This window comes from Parasteatoda tepidariorum, chromosome 3 (assembly GCF_982258835.1).
Source record: "Parasteatoda tepidariorum strain Cologne lab strain chromosome 3, Ptep-v5.0, whole genome shotgun sequence".
NCBI lineage: Eukaryota > Metazoa > Arthropoda > Arachnida > Araneae > Theridiidae > Parasteatoda > Parasteatoda tepidariorum.
Genome location: NC_141757.1, coordinates 65,073,955 through 65,094,564, shown reverse-complemented (window position 1 = coordinate 65,094,564; position 20,610 = coordinate 65,073,955). Strand labels below are relative to the sequence as shown.

The following is a 20,610-nucleotide window of genomic DNA, read 5'->3' as shown; positions in this document are numbered from 1 at the left end:
TAAATGCAGACAGACAGTTCGTTTTTATTTGTATGGTTCAGTTTCTATTATAAACTATCTTCACTGCTGAGGGTTTCTCAAAATTGAGAAAAAAATGTGTCAAAAAAGCTCTGAAACAAAATAATATTCAAATTTGAAAGCCCCTTTTTTTCAAAATTGAAACAACAAATACTTATTTTTGAGAAAAACTCAGTCCCAAAAGTGATGATGTGGAGTGTGAAATGTGTATGAAAGATGTTAGTTGACAGCCGACAGGAGTATACTTTATATAGTCGCCGCTACAACGGCACATCATGGACTATTAATTTCTATTTTCAATGGTACAAAGGGCTGCAATTTGGAAAACATAGTTCCAAACGTTTAGTCAAGAGAAAAGCAGCTTTAATTTCATTTATTACTTATTTCGGTATATCCTAAAAACTTTTTAAGCGAACGGAATGAACAAAGATTCCTAACTCTCCCTCTCTCTCTGGACTGGGTTGGACAACAAGTAACCCTGGACAATAGCTCATCATGGTATATTAATTTCTAATTTCAATGGCACAAAGGGTTGCAATTTGGAAAATATGTTTCCAATAGCTTAGACAGGGGAAAAACAATTTTAATAACACTTGTTACTTATTTTGATATATCTTGAAATTTTTTAAGCGAATGGAATATACAAAGATTCCTAGCTCTTCCTGGACTGGGTTGTACAACTGTGGTGTTTAGAGCATCCCTCACATCAGTTTTAGGACTATACAATGCACAATGAGCGTATGCTTTTGCACAATGAGCGTATAATGTTTAAATTTTGAATGCATGAGGATCTCAAATTCGACTATTATTTGCTTTGGAGCTATTGGACGCATTTTTATTTAATTTTGAGGAACTATTTTTTACACTGTAGTCTGACTTTAAATTTTACCTTCTTTTGTGAAGTAGAAATATAAAACTAATCATTTTATCCAATATGGCACTCGAAACGCTAAGTAAAATTAATGATATGTAAACAAAAAGAATATATAAACTCATTCAATTATTTATTTTTATTTGCGATACAGTTAAATTATTAAAACATCCACATTAAACTATAATATCAACGAAATAATTTTTTAAACTGATTGTTTACTGTCTTAGAAATACATTGGCAGATTATTACGTAATAGTTAGCAATGAAGTATTAATTCGTTAAATCGACATCAAATTAACTAACTTCCGTATGATCTACTTAAAAACATATTTATTTATACGGAATAAGAATGGTGATTTATGTTAGTTTCTTGCATATTGCATAATAAGACATAAATTTGTAGAACATTTATATGTAGATAATAGCAAACTTCAGTAGGTAGTTTCTAAGGAAAAAAAAGCAAGTATTTTTAAAAGACTTGTATGAGTCAAATGATGGAAAGTTGTCAATTGAAATTGAGATTGTCTAATTGGATCTTATAAAAATTTATTCAAGTTAGAAAGCTAGTGCAAAAATTTCATTAACTTTTAGCATGATATATTCCATGAACTCACATCATGAATACCACTAAAAATATCCAGAACTATAAAAGATATACTGATCTTAAAATTACGATCAATAAGTTTATCGATATCAAAATTTAAATTGCTATATCTAATAAATGTAATGCTATCAGAGAAGATTCATAATACATGCTATATAAAGATTCATTACTCTTTATATTTAAAAAAATGAAATTTCAGTAACCACACATTTTACCTCTAATAATTAGTTAATTTATTTGTTTCTTTATTACTAAGCTTTGCCTTTAAAAATATAAGTTTAATTGTAAGGATGATATTTGCAATAATTTTTAAAAGATATTTAACTATATTATAGATAAACCTTAGTGACTGATTATGTGAGCTGTAATGCTGAATTTTTAAAAATGAAAACTGTTAATTGAAAAAATTACTAATTTACAACATATTTGGAAAAAATATTAAAATCTAGCAATAATCCATCTATAAATTTCAATGTAGGAAAACTTTTTTGTACTTTAAGGGCTCAGAAAGGGCTTTTATTATAACTGTATCATTCATTATTATATACTATTCAACTGTTTCAAATCTATAGTATGAAAAATCTTTTGGACACCCGAAAATAGTGACAAATAGATATATTTAAATAAAAAGTTCGTAAAAAATAATTAATATGAATTTTTGCGATAATTCAAAATTTGTAAGTAAATAATAGTATTGCATTACTATATTTCGTAAACAATATCAAAATAAAATAAAATAGATTTTTAATACAGAGTTTATATTTCATGATGTTTAAAAATTCAACATGATTTGATAGTTTATTTTGTGCTTTTATACACTTAAAGCAAAGAAGAATCTTTAAAAAAACTAGGAACTAGGAAACTATGAAGAGATTTACAGCAAGATTTAAAATATTTATTACTATAAAAACAATTCAATAGATTGAAAATAGGTAAAACAAAAAAACATTTCGGTGCACTTAAAATAAATATATTTTTATTTACTTAATTTTTTTCCATATTACAATAGTTTTAAATTCACATTTAAGAATAAAAACTATTAAAAACTTATGTGAGGAAATATAAGATATATAAAAAAATACTAAGAACTGATATTAAACTAGATAGAACACATATGATTGCCTTAAAATGGATTAAGTTTGTATTCATAAATGACTTTTAATGTTATTTTTAGTGTTGAAATAATTAAATACGTAATCCATTAGTATTAGTTTTTTTAACACAGAAAAAAACATTCGGGCAAAATTACCGTTCTGAATATTAATGACATTTCTCAAAAACTTTTATTCTGGTACTAAAAACTAAAATATACGGTATTAAAACCATTCATATGGTCATTTTTTCATTCATATGGTGACGGTTAACCCGAAATTTCGGTATTCGAAATTATCTTGCTTATAACCACATCTTCAGTAAAAAATACAAAAAATGAGAAATAAATCTAACCATGCTGTTTTTATGCCGTTTTTACGCTACGATCTAAAATCATGGTAAAATTGCCAAATTTTACCACATTTTCCAAACTTTATCACATATTACCAAAACCATATTTTATTGTTGATTTTACTAAAATTATTACCAAAGCGCTTCCGTAAAAAATGCCGAGCGTTTCAATGCTCCGATAGGATAGAGGCAGAAATGCAGTAAATATTACCATATTCTGGTAGTCTTGATCATGATTTTTTCTCAATGCAATGTTGTTCTAAGTAAGGACAAAATTACTGAATCATAAATATAAAAACATTGCATTATGTTCAAATTTAGACCCAAACAGCATTTGTAGACAATTGTAGGGCGTATTTTTTAAATAAAGAGACGTTTTAAGGAGTTCACAAATTCTCTAAACTATAAAAACATTTTATAAACATTTTCAACGCCATTAAATTCTCTAAATGATGGATAAAATTAATTATTACATTTACTCAAAAACCATCACTCTAAATTAAAGCAGGCAATTGCGTTTTGCCATTAAACATGCCACTTCCGAACAATTTCAGCTGCGGAATTATTTCAACGAGCACAAATGAATAGAGAAGCATGCAAATCAAACTGAAACGAATTCGTTTTGACACTCAGCCCATACATTCGCGCTTCATTAGAGTGGAGAGCAAAGAAAATTTAATTTATGTAATCCAATAATCCATTGTTATTTTCATTTCCTGTAAAGGAACATCCACAAAAGACGCTGCCCAGAATAGAAAAAAAATACTTCATTACTTTCTCTACCTTTGAAATAGTTTTCTGAGCCGACACGCCAATAACGATATTAGCCTATAGCTGAGTCTTGATGCAAACTTAATTAGTTTTTGTTGCTGTACAAATTGCTTTGGGTTTTCACTGCTTGAGTCTGTGGTTTTGTAGAAAATTGGAGAAAGGCTAATTTGTTTTGTCTTCTAACTGAAACTTTTCTTCTGTTTCAAAATAGAAAAAAACTGAGTCAGGCTGAGTTTTTTTTAATGTTTTTCTGAAGACAAAGTTTAAATTTTTTTAGAAATAAAATTGACATAATTGAAAGTACGAAAATAATAAGTACCAACTTCTGCACTGAGAAAAAATGTTTAAGTCTAAACTACGAGAATATAGTAAAATTTACTGTATATCTGGTTTTATGGATAAACCAAAAAGCTCGATAATTTTTGCCGAAGTGCTTTGATAATGATTACTAAGGCCCGGATTTTGATGACATTTGCATTTTTTTGCATTTTTTGCATTTTTGGACACTTTTTGTCCTTTAGAGCATTTTTTAAGATTTATTGGGCATTTTCTTTAAATTTTGGGGCGTATTTTGCATTTTAAAGCATTTTTTAAATTTTTTGCTAATTTTCTCTAATTTTTACTACTTTTTATAATTTTTTATTATTACACTGACTTTCAAACAATGAAGAAAGTCTCTAGGATATTAAAAGGTGAAGCAACATCTTTTCAAATTGAAGAAGAATTGTCAGTAAGTGTGACCGTCCTTTTCAAGTACGCACCAATAACATCAGTAGACGTTGAAAGAAGCTTCTCCTGGTATAAAAATTTGCTTTCAGACAAGAGACGCTCGTTTACATTTCAAAATATTAAAAAAAAAATTAATAATCCACTGTAATTCTGATATTTAGTAATATTATGAGATGGAAGTTGTTATATTCACTTAAGTTTCTATGCAAAATGAAAATGTTTTGGAGTCAACATATTTTCCTTTTTTTTGTTGCTATTTTAGGATATAAAACATATTTTCAAACTTTAATGAACGTAGAACAAGTATTGCATTGCTTTATATTTTTTGAAACGACTCATAATAATTTTAAAGAGTAAAACATTGTTTTAGTTCATTATTTTTACTTCTATTTAAGTCATGTCATAAGGCATTTTTTTCATTTTAAGGGCATTTTTTGCAGTTTGTAAGGGCATTTTTTGCACTTTTTAAGGGCATTAATTGAGATTTTTTAGGTCATCAAAATCCGGGCTTTAATGATTACTTTACCAAATATAACTTTTTTATTTTATGTTGTTTTTATTATTTTGTTTGGTTATAAATGTGATTAAATTTGGCACTTTTAACCAAGAGTTTTCAATTTTAGCAATGCTAATATAGTTTTAACAGTGCTAGTGAAATGACGCAAAAATGCTCAGTTTGAAAACCTCTATTTTATTTAGTAAACAATTACTAATTTAGTTTTTTGTACGTAAATTGTTTTTTTTTTCTATCTAAGATGTCTAAGGGGATTTTTTTTATATCTGCCAACCTTTTAAAACTATAAAAAGTGTGCCTTTTTAAATGTATAAATGTCTAAACAAGGCTAAACTAAATCAGTAGTTTAACTGTTACGCATCAGAGCTGTCCCATTATCCTGAAATGGACGCGTAGAGGTAGTGAGTTTGAATCCCTTCATAACTCTAGAAGTATTCATTCATTTATATTTATTTATTGTTGCACACACACATGAAGGCTTATTTGCTCACTGAATTAGAGAGTGATTGCCTTTATCTGTTTGCAAATGAACCGAGGTCGTGCTGTATTGGTCCTCGTATAACTGTTCTACCGTGAAGGTCTCGAACAAGTGCTATTCGCCTTTGAAACCCTGGATGCTTCTATTTATTTATATATTTTTATTCGCATACATATTTATTATTATTTACATACTATTCATTACATATTATTCACTACATATTACATATTATTCGCATACATATACAAGCTTGTGTGCTCGCTATAAAGATCTTGTTGCATGTTAACTCGAAATACAATTAGCACATGATAAAGAGAGACATCACAAACATATATCTTGGGACGCGGCTGGATTCGAACCCGTTACCTCCACATTACAATGGATGCATCTTTGCAATTTCTTTCTCTATTTTTTTTCAATTTCCTTAATGTTTTCTCTTTTTAATCATAGTACTATTTAAATAATTTATTTATTAACTACAAATACATATGCATGGTTTCTAAGGTTACATACTAAATTTAGCCATGCATGAATTATTTTTCACGTATTTGTAACAAGGTATAGCCATTTTTAAAAAAATTATAACTGTCAATTTGTGACAAAGGAAGGACCCAAACACAAAGCAAGTAATTCCTTTCTGAAAACTTTCAGATTCTCAGAGAACATAATATTCATTTATGATTTATCTTTAACAACTCTAGATCTAACACGCAGCATAAATTTCCATTTATTCCATAAAGTTACACCATTTTTGTTCTTAGGTGGTTCCAATTGCCGTTAATGCTTGGTAATAGTAGCTTAAATTGCTTTTCTTCTTGGTTGTGACGTGGGATCAAGATCTGCTGGAATGTCTGTTATTTGCCTGAACAAGGGTCGATCTTTCGTCTGCATACACGTCTTGGAACATTCCAAGCGACAGAATGAATTGATTTTTGCATTGGGATTCTGCTTTTTCTTTCACTAAACGAAGGTTTAGTGTAGAGATAGCTGAACGCGGCCTGATAAGTACACTTTAAAATGCAATCTGAATTCTGAATTTCCGCGTGTGTTTTCAGATGCTAATGCAATGCAGGTATAACATAAGATTGTCGAAGCTTTAAGTCCTCTGAGGCGTTTGAGACATTCTTCGCTAGATCGTACTCTCTTCGTACATTTTGTAGGCAGAAGTTTATAGTTGTTTGCTTGAAAAAAGGTTGGAAGAATCTTGAAGTTGTGTAAATATCAGAATCCGATAGAAGTTGGTGGAATTTTTTGGTATAATGAAAGTAAGAAAATCTGTAGAAAACATTTATTTGTTTAGGAAAAAAGTTATTTTAAAACTAAATGCGTTTCCAGTTTCTGTCCAATTTTATATATAGTATACTTTTAAAACAAATTTAAAGAAATGCTAATATTTTTCAATAAATTGTGGATATTCTAGCTTAACCCTTATTTAATTTCTTGTGTCAGTTTAAGAGTCTATAACTTCAATTGTAAGATCAATTTTTCCAATTTAAACTAAAAATATTTATAATATTTAATAATTAAAATTTAATTGACATTAATTCACAAAATATTTGAACCCATAAATTAAAAAAATCTCTATAATAAATTCAGAAAAAAGTTTCATGGCATGGGTGAATAATAATTAGAAGATTTTTTTAAAATTTTAACTGCTAGGACACCTATATCTCTTTGTTGAAATACAACACGTTGCCTTGAATTAGAGTTCAATGAAATTCATTTATTTCCAAAAATAACAGCTTACTTGGTAACGTTTACTTAATTTAAAAAAATCTTGCAATATTAGAAAGTTTATAGAACTTAAAGATCTTACAATATTAGAAAGTTTATAGCAGAAATATGTTATTAATCTTTCGATTTATTTTAAACATCGCTGAAAGCTATATGAGAGAATGAAATGGTGGCTCGAATGCAGTTATTGCAATAGTTGCAATTAAGTATACTATTACCACAAAATGTTTCATCCTCTTTGTGTAAGATGCTGCGTAATCACCATATTAATATATAATTTATAAACCTTGACGAAAATAATGTTTAAAAAAAATGTATGAAATAGATCACAAACTATACTTTTACGGAGAAAAAACCAGAATGTCGTTTCTTTGATCATTTTTTAACTTGGTTGAAATTGTTTTATGTCTTGGTTGATTGTTTTATGCAATTTATACATTATCAATCGAATATTTTCTTTGTAATGAATAGTTATTTTATTTTATTTTTTTACTAATAATATAAATTGAATTGAAAATTCAAAATAATATAATTGATTTGCAACTTCATATAACTTGAATTACAAAAGTAGAAAATGTACCACAAAAATGTTTGTTATGAGGAAACTAGTTTTACAAGTTTATTTATCTTGTAACACCAAATTTTTAAATCAGCGTAAATAATTATTTTAGAAAATAAAAAAAAACAAGACTTTGTTCAAAATATGTAACATTTCAATATTGAATTTTAAAAGGAATTGCCATGGAATTTTGAATGGAATTTAAATGGAATTGACTTATGGAATGGAATTGACTTGAAATAAAAATGCGATCTTAACAATAAAATACTAAGTAGATTTTTGTCTGGTTCCTTAAAGGAATATATGCTTAGAATTAGACGAAAATTCATATCCCAAAAATTTAAAAATTGATTTAAACGCAAAAATTAAATTAAAAATTAGTAACTTCTATTTAGAATTAATATATTTTATTTCATTTTTTTTAAAATTCTAAATAAATATATTTTTTATTTCTAATAAAATATTCAACTGAAATAAACTATTTGTGAATTCCTTTTAAATGAAAGCATCTTAACATAAATAGAGTTTTCATAAAACACAAATCATACAAATTAAAGTTTAATAAATGCAACCACGGAGGCATAAGAATAATTTTATTCATTCATTCAGTTATAAGCAAGTTACTAAAAAAAATCTTCTTTCACAACCACTAAATTAAAGAAATTTTCATAACTAAACACGCATAGTTTAACATCAATAGTAGAGAGAATAAAACTTTAAATTGAAAAACCTATTTACAAGACATTAAAACAGTTATGTAAAGAAGAAAAAAAAACGAAAATTTTGAAAAAAGAAACGATTAAAGAACGTTTCGAAATCTTTTCAACTACGATTTAATGAGGATGTCAAGTAATAGAACGTGTATAAAACCTATTCCTTTACTAACAGTCTTATTAGAAGTTTACATTCGAAAATATTCTTTAATGAGGTCAAAAAAGTTTTTTCTAAGAGCACACAAGTGGCAGTTAACTTCTTCTTTTTAAAACTGCATGTTTTCTTTAAACGGGCAGTTTTCTTTTCCGTAAAATAACGAACTAGATAGGTAAGGAGCGGAAATCATATTTACATAAGGCTTACTCTGGCGAGCATTTTACACAAAAAAAAGCGCTATGAAGAGAACAAAAAGCACTCCAGAGAGCCAGGAAATTTCTTTCTTTTATGCATTGCCTCGAGCATATATGGCTTATTAGATGGGTTTTGCTCCTTTTATGCAAACAAGAATAGTGGATCGCTTTCATTTTTATAGACTGACTCAAATATTCTTGATGGCATAGCCGGGATATTTGATACCAGATATAAATATTCTAATAATTTAGTACAGATGGATATAAATTTCCTCAACCAACATGAATCGTTACTGCAATTTCGTTGTACGAAATAGGCAAGTAGGGAAAACGAGAGGATATCTTTTTCCCTACGCGTTCTAATTCCGCATCGATACATTTCATTTTCCCTAGTCTTTTGAGGCGTTGCCAAAAAAAAGATGATAAAAGCTACGAACTTTTCTCTTATTGTTTAGAGAAAAAGTAAAATGTAGAAAACGGAAGGAAGAAAACGCTTATCCAAGGAAACAGGGTTTGTTTATATCTGAAAAAAGGGAGAAAATAAACTTGTAATAGTTTTTTCACTGCTTTTATTTGAAATCTGGTGATCAGTCGAATAATTCTTTTTTTCACTTTATTATTTGGTTACTTTTAATTGATCTTTAAAAAAACTATCTTTTATGACATTTTAAACATTTTGTTTTTACCTAAAAAATAATGGATAGATCTATAAATATCTACACAAATTGTATTCAAATCACTTTGAATGAATGAAATAACATTTCGCATATCTACAAGTAGTTTATTCATAGTTTAAGAAAGACTTATCCACCAAAAATGGATCGTTTTTTGAATTAATCATGCTTATTCATTATTAATTACGCACAGTTTTGGGATTTCAAAATTATCAAAATTGCTAATTGAAATCGCAATCTTCAATATAAACACATCTCTCTAGTTTATCACATGTTACAGTTTAATTTTTTTTGGAATTTCAAAGTTGGAGTTTTGGGATTTCAAAGTTATCGAAATTGTTAATTGAAATCGTAATCTTCAATACAAACAAATCTCCCTAGTTAATCACATGCTGAAGTCGAATTTTTTTGGAATGTTTGATTTGACGCACTATTCTGATGGGCTATTGGGGACGATCTAGGATTCTTCCCTATAGTTTATTCGAAAACAGTCTCGATGCGCTCGAGCATTACAATACAATACCATAATTTTGATTTGGGAGCAGTAATCACCCGGTCTGCGCATCACGCTCCCCACTACCCAACAAGGCGCGAACTTTAACTCTTTAGAGATAGATACTATTAGACTGTTGAATGTAACACTATAACAGCAGCATTTAACACAGAGAGTCGAATACCTATCCGGGCTATGGATGTCCATTACTCTACTTCATACCGACTGGACAGGAATTATTATTTTAATATTTATAGGTAAATTTTTATGACCAACCAAAAATACATATCTAATTTAAAGTACTTACTACGGAATAATAAAATACATTGCTTGGTGAGGTAATATTTCACCTTGATCTTTTAACTTCTTTTTCATAGTTGTTTGGCATATCTATGACAAATATAGTTTGATTCAGGGATATTTTTTTATGAGAAAACCAATTCAAACTTAAACGAAGCAGGAGTAGAATGTTTACAAGAAACATAGGGTTTACCAGCAACACCTCCTAGAAAAGAGCAAGCCTCAGCACGGGTTAACATAAATATCCTTTAGTAGTTCAAACGTAATGACATATTTCGTATTTTCAACCACTGCGCAGTTTAGTACCCCGAACGTAATGACATCTTTCTTATTTTTCATCTACTGCGCAGTTAACTTCGTTGTATCGGACTACTAAATTGATCCGTGCTGAGGCCTTCCTTCTTGCAGGAGGTGTTCACCACTAATCTCTGATGAATATATTTTGGAAAATAATGTTTCTATAAGTGGAGGTAATTGTTAGTGTATATTATTAAGGATGTATGATAAAGTGAATTTCTGGACTGACATTTTAATAAAAACATGCGGAACTCAAACTAGAACCAATGTAGAAGCGCCAAACAACCACGAGTATGAAGCTTAAGATTCAAGGTAGAAAGAAATGTTTCTAAAATACTTAATAAAATATTTTTCCACGTAAGCGTACAATATCTTTACTTTTTGAATTAGCCTCGTATAAACATTTATTGATATAAATATGTTTAAATCGCATTTGATGTACTCTTAACAAAAGGATAAGAAAAAACTTTTAAAAATCAAATGTAACAGTCTAAAATGTCTGCAATTACCTGCTTTAACCATTAGGATTCCAGTTGTCTCTACTGTTTGATACTCATTTGTAGCTTCACATTTGTAATAACCAGTGTCGTGAATATCTAGATCAACTATTCGTAGCCTGGAACCAATTTTTCCAGCATCAGGATTGTATTTACGAACTTCAATTTTTCCTCGCTCTTGCTCCAGGGGTGCCTCATTCTTGTACCACCTGATTTTAGGAATGGGATTTCCTTTAACTTCACAACGCATTCGTACTGTTTCTCCAGAGTCTTTTGTCATATTTGTCAAACTTTTTTCGATCGCCAAGAAATCTGAAAAAAACAGACACGTTAATTTTTATAGTTAAAAATGCGTATTGATGCGTTTTTAAGCAGTTATAGTCATTACGAGTCACATTTTGAAAAAAATTAAACGCATCTTGGCTGGTCTTACTGATATTCAAATTTAGAATTATATTTCTGCCCGATTCACTGCACTGTCTGTTAAACGGTGACAAATCTACGTGGAAATGACCAGGATAGTCTGGTTGGTAGGGTCCATGTCTAAGAGAGCGTGGGTTCGATCCCCGCCAGCCGAAGACTCCCCGTGCAGTAAATAGTGGCTGATGCACGTTAAATCTGTCGAGCATCAAAGTCCTCCATGTTCCCATAACAAATCAAGACCTCTGGGGGTACTGATTCAGGAGTGTCCTTGTCTTCTGGATTGGTTCAAAATTACAAGGCTACGGAGTTGAACATCAGTAGTCGAAAATCCAAAAATTGGGTCGGCTGTTCAACGACAGATATAAAAAAATCTACGTGGAAATGTAATTTTCGTATAAGTGCAGGATATTTTCAGGGGTTGAATAAACTGTATGCATGTTCTGAGTAATTTTTTAAGCATATTAAATTCACTTTTATTTTCAACTTCAATTGAAAGACATATTGTTATCCAATGATAAATTTAATTTGTTTTGAACAATGCATGATACAGTTTCAAATAGTTTTACTGTTGTTGAATTTTTGGAATAAATACTTGCAGACTGTGTACACTGTATCAGAAAGGGTAGAAAACGTTAAATTGAGTTTCCTTTTTAGTAGGAAATTTCCATAGCATTACTTTGAACTCTAAGCTTCCAGAGATTTTTTTTTTAGATTATATATCTTCTGATAAATCATTAGTTACATTTCAAAATAGTGCAACCCTATTACAAATTATTTATACAAAGTATTTGGTGAGTAATTATTATTATATGCTGTTCTAACTCTAGTCCATGAATTTGAGAGTGAAAATATTTTTCCTAACATTGAGAGTGGAAACATTTTCCATATAGTGGAACACACATATAAATATTACTGTGGAATTCGAGGACAGTAAAAAAATTTAATTACTAACAGAAATACAAAAATAAGAGATAAATAAAACTTCAACCATTCTAGGTATATGTGGTAGATAAATTTCGAGTTAATAGGAAATTAATTAAAATAAAACTCGATAAATCTCCGCACCAGCAATCTGTGATGGATTTTCCTCTTTGTATTACTACAGTAATATAAAATAACAATGCAAATCTTAATAAAACTATTTCAGATACATGGAGTTTTTAATATGCATATGTATCAGGACATATTTTACAAAATTTGGAGTGAATTTTGCTATATTAAATTCATTAAAATATAATAATTGAGAACGATTTTTTCACAGTAATTATTATTTGGTAAAAATATAATTCCTTTATTCTTATAAAAAAAAGTCTTTATTTCTTATAAAAAAAAAACAGCATAATTATTCCATTCCCTTGGAAAAAGTTCAATTAAGAGGCTCTACGAAATAGAATCAGCTTCTACAATTCAGGAAATGAAACTTTATCTCGATGTGAAGTATTGTTATTTGGAGAACTTAAACCCCTTTCCTTTCTTTCATGTCCGCATAAGAAAGCTTTCTTTTTGGCTGGACGTATTATGGTATATAATAAGTAAATGATTGCCTTATATAGTAATATATCACTTAGGAAATAAATACAATAATATGCATTTTCATCAGAATATATTTTGAAAAGTTTGGCTATAATTTTTGGAAAATTGTATTTAGCAAAAATCTATAAAATGTAATAATTAAGAGCAATTTTTCCACAGCAATTATTATTTGGTAAAAATAATAATCCTACATTCTAATAAAAAAGTCTTTATTTCTTATAAAAAAAGCAACATTATTATCTCATTCCAGTCGAAAAAGTTCAATTAAAAGGCACTACAAAATGGAATCAGCTTCAACAATTCAGTAGTGAAAAGAAATGAAACTTTATCTCGATGTGAAGTATTGTTATTTGAAGAACTTATACCCTTTTCTTTTCTTCCATATCCACATAAAAAAGCTTTCTTTCTTGGGCTGGACATAATATGTCACATAATAAGTGAATGATTGTCTTATATAGCAATATATCACTTTGGAAATAAATACAATACATCTTTCTAGTAAAGGATTTTTTGAGATGGCAGTGATATTTTTTTATGTTATTGAGATGAAAACTTTTATTTTCAGAGAACAAATGTTTGCTCAGTCTTTTAGAAAAGAATTATTTGCTCAACGTGTAATTTCGATTAAGATAATTCTTCCACAATTAATTATATTTATTAGCTTCACATTTCAGTAGTTTTTAAGAAGATTATTTGCTAAAATGCTCGTTCAGGTTTGATGTAAAAATTAATTTGCACTTCCTTTTATAAGATTAAGAATTCTTATATTCGTAATGATGTAAAAAAAAGCTTACAAGTAAATTTTTAGCAAAGTTAATAATTTAATATTGAATGAGTCTCAAAAGTAAAACAATCTCAACCAATGTCTATTTCAAATCCACAGAGTTTGAATAATTTAATAACAGCTGCAATTTCTAAATTTTGTTGAACGTGACTTTAAAAATTAAAGAAAGTAGTTTTCTGTTTTATTTTTTAAATTAACTAACAGTATTCATATGAAAAACTATTTCAATAAAAATGAAGAAAGATAAAACACTTTACTCATTAATGTCAATGTATATGAAGTTTTTTTAAAAAAAAATAAATTTCACCTATGAAGTTTTTTTTTTAAAAGTTGGGTTGTTTTTTTTAAAAAAAGAGTGATTTTTATAACCGCATGTTAGAAAACTTTTTTTTAACTTTCAATTGATTGTTTATAAATTTTATTTATTTGACTAATAAGATTTTGTTTAGAAGCGTTCAGATGTGTGAGGATGAATATGAAGAATATTTTAATTATATAACCTAAAACTTTTTATGACTTAAATCTTATAATCTAAGCAATTTTTAACTGATAAATGCTTGCATGACCTAATATTCAAATATTTACCAAAACTGTAAGTAAAAAATAAAAATAATAGCAGTGGATTTCACATATAAAATTTACTTATCTGATATATTTATCAAATTTTAAGTTAAGTTCGAATCTAAAAATCACGAAAGTATTAAGAATAAAAAGGAGAAAGAAATCAATTTGCTAAAATATGTTCAAATGCCTATACTAACATTTAATTAATTTTGTAACATTTTGCTACTATATTATGAGTTCTAATGGTATTTTATAATCAGATTGATGAATGATTAAGGGATTTAAAAAATAATATACTGTCATTCTGGTTATGGAAAATTTAGAAACTTTAAAGTTTTGTTCGATAAAAATGCTTTTTCATTGATTTATAGAAACTGCATATTTTTTTTTTGCGTTTAAATGTAAAGTATCTACAATCATAATTAAATCTGTTTAAACACAAGGGAATTCCCCTTAACCTCTTTAGCTCATAAACGATATATTTAATTATTTTACTATATTTAGAAACTTTAATCATACGTAATATACAGATGAGAATAAAAATTTGTTTCATAAATAATATAATTTTGTTAATGCATGCCAATTAAGTAGTTTTAAGGATAATTTAATTTTTCTTTTGATGGAAACCACATTATTACCATATTATTTTGTGGATTTTTTTACAAAATACCAAATATTTATATAAAGAAGTTTTATTGAAATATAAAATAAATAAAAAATAAATCCACAAAACTCTATAAATGTACATTAAAACAAATTTTTTTTGTAAACTTCTGACAATTACAAAAAAAAAATGAATTTAGCTCTTAGAAAGCAATTATTTTTACAACTCGAGGGCCAACAAGTTGTCAATGTCTTTATCATTCATTTATTAATGTGTGTAACACATTGAGTTTAACTATAAAATTTGGAACAGAAGTGTTTAATATATTAATCATAAGAAAGGTTAATAATTAGATAATTTTTAATTATCACTTGATTTAAAATAAATACATGGTTTTTAATATTTTAATGATGTTTTGATGGGATTATCTAGTTTAACGGTTTTACTAGAAATAATCATTGGGCTCAATTGTATGTTATAAAAATTACAAGGGAGGGATATATTAAATAGAAAAGACTCAACTAAACCCTACTAAACTTTTCATATTCTGTTTCTAATTATTCATTAAATGCAAATATCATTCCAATTGCACTTTTGAAACAAAAAAGTAAATGATAACATTGAAAATTAAGACTAAGTTAGAAATATTAAAACAAAATATTAAAAAAAAATAACAGTAAACATATAAACCTATCATTTATAAAAAATTACTTAAAGCATTTACGATACAGATGCTAGTTACTAATTAGGTTATTTAATATCCAATTATTTGATTCACCTAACACACTGTGTCCACACCCTGTTAAAGAAACAATGAGTAATTATTTCATTCCAATGCATAATGAATGCCTCTGTGTTTTGAAGTCATTATAGATACAAATGACAACGACATCCAAAGTTCATTGAAATCTACTTATGAACGCAATGTAATCTAACACTAAGCCCTTCATTGCGATATCAAATGATTTTCTTTTCTTTGCTTACTAACTCTTTTCATTATTATAGAATTTTATGCATAACCGAATAAGGTGCGTAAACTGTTTCAATATAATATGTTCTATGTAATAAAAAGAACAGTTCAAGATAGTAATATTTTTTTACATGTAATGGCTAAAGACCCTCTGTGGCTCTGGGGATAGAGCGTCCTCTTTCCAATGTGACCCAGGATTGAATTCCAGAAATGTCTGGTTGATACGAATTCTCCAGGCTCCCAACGATCACAATGCTGACGTAAAATATCCTTTGTTGTAAACAGATCATAGGTTGCAATTCCTTTACAGTCAAGCGAACCGTGGGAGAATTCCGTGGTTTTCCTTTCCATGTAGCTCAAATGTGGGTTAGTTTCACCAGAAAGCCCTCCAGAAAGACTAGTTTGTCCCGATGCTTGATCCAGGTATTCCTTTATCTTCTGAGTTGGGTTCAAATTACAAGGTCACGAAGTTAAACATTTACTGTCGTAAACTTAGAATTGGGTCGAGTGTTCAACGCCGGTTATAAAATAAAATATAATGTTAAAAATAACGTGTCGTGTTAATGTTAAAAGTAACGTAATGGTTAAAAATAACGTGTCGTGTTTGAAGCAACCTGAATTATGTTTGAAAAAATTTGGGATCCAAAAGGTCTTTTCTGGTGGATAATTGTAAAATTGTATGATCGGCTCACAAAAATGTATTTTTTCTTCACAAATTTGACATACAAAGTGTTCCATGATTGCTGCTTTTGATCATATTTGCGTAAAATATTTATAAAAATAAAGAAAAAAAAGCATTAGGATTCTTTAATACTTAAATTATAAAATGAAAAGAAAAACATTATCAAAATCTAAAGAAACCTTATTGTAAAAAGTGGAATTAAAATTGAACATTAAAAAACAATTTGATTATTCAACAAAACTTAAAATTGCCTCTATCAATTTTCTTCGACTTTTTTTTTTTTTTTTTGGCAGTTAAATAGGCTTTTGATGCTTTACATCTCATTTTTCTTCGTTTTAAGGCAAAATTCTTCCCTCCTCGATTAATTATAAATTTGCCTCTTTTGTGTACTTAATTTTTAAAAGGATGTTAAAAGTTCATATAATAAAAAGTACATAAAATGGTGGGGATTAGAGAACACCCTTTATATAATTTTTAATCATTAATTTAAATTAATTTTATCAATGCTATCACATATCAAGCGTTTAGTTTATAATGTATCCCTTTTTTATTTTAAAATACTTCGAGTAGTTTTTAGCTATATCAATGAAGAAATGCTGTTATATTAATAAATAATGTAAAATTATTTATTAATTTATTCATATTTAGTAATTATATTATTTAAGACCAATTGTAAAATTACCTGTTAGAATTGTATTCCATAGAATTTTACCTAATTATAGATTTTAATAGATTTTGGCATTTTACATTAAATATCCGAAATTTTTCTAATTTTATCCAAAAATAAATAAATAAATAAAATTAAAATAAAAACAACGCTTACAAATAGGATTTCTGGTTGAATAATTTTTCCAATATTTCAAATTTAAAAGCTTATAACTCATTATAAAATGTTCTCATTATTTCAGAATAATAAAATTGTCTCCTAAATTATTAGAAATATGTAAATATTTTGTATAAGATTAATTTGTAGTTAGTTAAATAATAACTTATTCATATTATAAATATTTAAAAATGTTTCTTACTATACTTGGTAAAAGCTTAGTCTACATTTATTATACTTTAAAAGCCTTTTACTTGATTATTTGTGTAGGATCGAGTTTTTCGTTTCAGGATCTTTTCTACTCTATTCTTTTCTTCTTTGTTATGTTGTTTATCTTTAACTGTTGTTTACAAAAATATCTCTCAAATCATTAAACATACATTGATTTTACTAGATGAATTTAAAAGTTAGTTAAAATACAGTTAATTCATACGATAAATGGCTTAAAAATATTTCTACTTTGCTCGGTTAAAGTTAAGTCTGCAGCATTTATTATACTTAAAAATCTCTTACTTGACTGTTTGTCTTGGATCGAATTTTTCATAATAGGATCTCTTCTACTTTCATTCTTTTCTTCTTTATTATGTTGTTTATTTCTGAAAAAATATTATTTTATTTAAATCATATGTAACAAACATAAAGTAATACATTAAAAAAATAAATGTACTATTAAAACATGCTCAAAAATAATAGCTTGTTAACACATTAATGGTATCACAAATCATGTACGAATTCATTTGCAAACCAGCAAGAATTGACTCATTACAAAACATTAAAAAATAAATGTCTGTGTTACTGGTTCATTTCAATGGTTCAACATAAGCACCATTATTTTATAGACCATTAATTTAATTTATGTTATTTTACGCCTTTGTAATCACGCACATGTGTGTGTCCTTAGCCAATTATCTTAAATTTCTAAAATCAATTTTTATTTCATTAATAATATATATATATATATATATATATATATATATATATATATATATATATATATATATATATATATATATATATATATATATATATATATATATATATTTGCAGATATAATCGTGTGGGCTGATGAAAAGATTATATCTTTTATTGTCCTATTTATTGTTTATCCTTTTTTTTCTTCCTTTTTTTCCCCTAGTTGTTTCCTATTTTTTTATTATTATTTTTCTTTTCCTCCCCTTTTTCCATATGTCTGTAATTTTCCTTTGTTTTATCTTCATTTTGAACTTATCTAATAAGTTCTGTTTGCTTGCAGCTTATGCGCAATAAATGAAACTTATTGTTTTTCTCAATTTTCGTGTTTTTTTTGTATTTATTTATTTTGTTGTATATATATATATATATGTGTGTGTGTGTGTATTTTTTTAAATTATATTTATTTTTATATTTTTATTTTTTTTTATTTTGCTTATCACTCTTTTTCGGAGAAGTCGGTGTATAACTATGGTTAACACCAACTACAGAGACTGCACGAAATTTAATATTTCTAAGGTTATTTGAAACCATCGTGTTTATTTATATTCGTTGTGCTTTTAAAACGTATTTTATAAAACTCAATAATTTAAAGTCGACGGTATTTGAAATAAAGAAAAAAGTTTTATGCTGGAAAACAAAATTAATGGAGAAATAGAACTATTTCGTTATGGGGTAGCGTAAAAAGTCGCCATTCTATTGTTGACGCCAATGATGCATAATTTTGATAATGAGCACCACTGCATCATGGTAATTAGTGCTGTTTGAATAGATCCTAAATATACTTTGATATAGGGCCAATGTAGAGTAAATTTGGTGGCGAGTACAGCTTCATCAATACTGTACAAGAAAGATAAGTACAGAAGTAAGCATCTTGACTGTGATAAATTTTAAATGTCATGAGTTGTCTTGAACAACAGCATTATTCCAGATGACACTGAATGCAGTAATTCGTTATTTTGATGGGATGATCTACTAAATATGTGTTTCTCTTAATCTAATATGTTAAAGCCTTCGAGAAGGATAAGGAATAGTCTATACATTACATAAAATAAAATTTGGAATTTGTGTGTGTCTGTCTGTGTGTCCATATAGAAATATACCGTAAGCTCTAAAAATACGAGATTAAAAAAGAATCTAGATAAGCAAAAATATAAACGGATTACGAATCCCGATTTTTTTTTAAAAATTATATTTCAAATTCAGGGACATTTAAAAAATTAAATTTTCTCATTGACTTAGTGTAAGCCAGTGTTTTAAAATATGCTATGCACGATTCACTTTTTTCAAACATTTTAAAGATTACTTATTAAAGCTCTAATCAGAAAAACTGTTTATTACTCTTCCTGTTATACTTGTCGTGAAAGGCAGAATTAATTGAGACTCAGTTCGCTTAAGCGAGTGTAAAAAATAAGCTAGTAACTATTATTGATGTCAATGAGGTTTAATTGATTTTGATAGTAAATACTAAATGTCATAAAAAGGATATGAGTTAAAAAGAAAAATTAATGAAGAAAATTTTCTTATTCGTTACGGTGTACCTTCGACTTACTATTATTAACATCAATGACGCTAAATTTTGGTAAAGGGCAGTATTGGCCTTATATTAACAGGTGAAGTTTTGATAGATACCAAATGTACTCTTATATAGGTACAAAGTATTTTAAAGTATATTTGGTGCCGATTACAGATGCAGCAATACTGTACATTGTTATGATAGATTTATTATGTAGATAGATACGTACAGGAGAGAGTAGCTTGTCTGTTGGAATTTTAAATATCATGAGTCGCTTTATAATGAGTAGCTAACGAAATATAATGAGAAGCATTATGCCAGATAATGCTGAATACTGTTAGCCTTTATTTTGATGGGATGAACTACTAAAAATTTGCTTTGATTAATCTAATAATGTAAAGCAACGGAGAAAGTCAACAAATAATAATAAATAAAAAAAAACCATAGAATCATTTCAACTTTATTATTTGTGTCGATTTTTGTCTGAAAATTTTGTGCACGATTTTGTAGTGCTGTTCAGTACAGATTTATTGATGCGTTTTTTTTCCACCCTGTACGAAGAACGGGGAATTAAGCTAGTATATTATATATGTATATATATTGTAAGAAATAGGGAAATAAAAATAATTATATGAGCCATATTTCATAAATAAATTACTTTTTTGAATTCTATGAATAAAAACCATGATTCAC

General features: G+C 27.6%; 1 protein-coding gene across 1 annotated transcript in view; it reads right to left on the bottom strand.

Annotated features, from left to right (window-relative positions):
* The window catches only part of LOC107442001 (tyrosine-protein kinase transmembrane receptor ROR2), a 233,682-nt gene that overhangs the window by 90,646 nt on the left and 122,426 nt on the right, over positions 1-20,610 (bottom strand). The window contains exons 3-4 of the mRNA XM_087159469.1: positions 17,946-18,028; positions 11,062-11,361 (exon numbers count right to left, since the gene is read on the bottom strand). Of these exons, the coding sequence (XP_087015595.1) occupies positions 11,062-11,361; positions 17,946-18,028 (383 nt within the window). The remainder of the gene's footprint in view (positions 1-11,061; positions 11,362-17,945; positions 18,029-20,610) is intronic.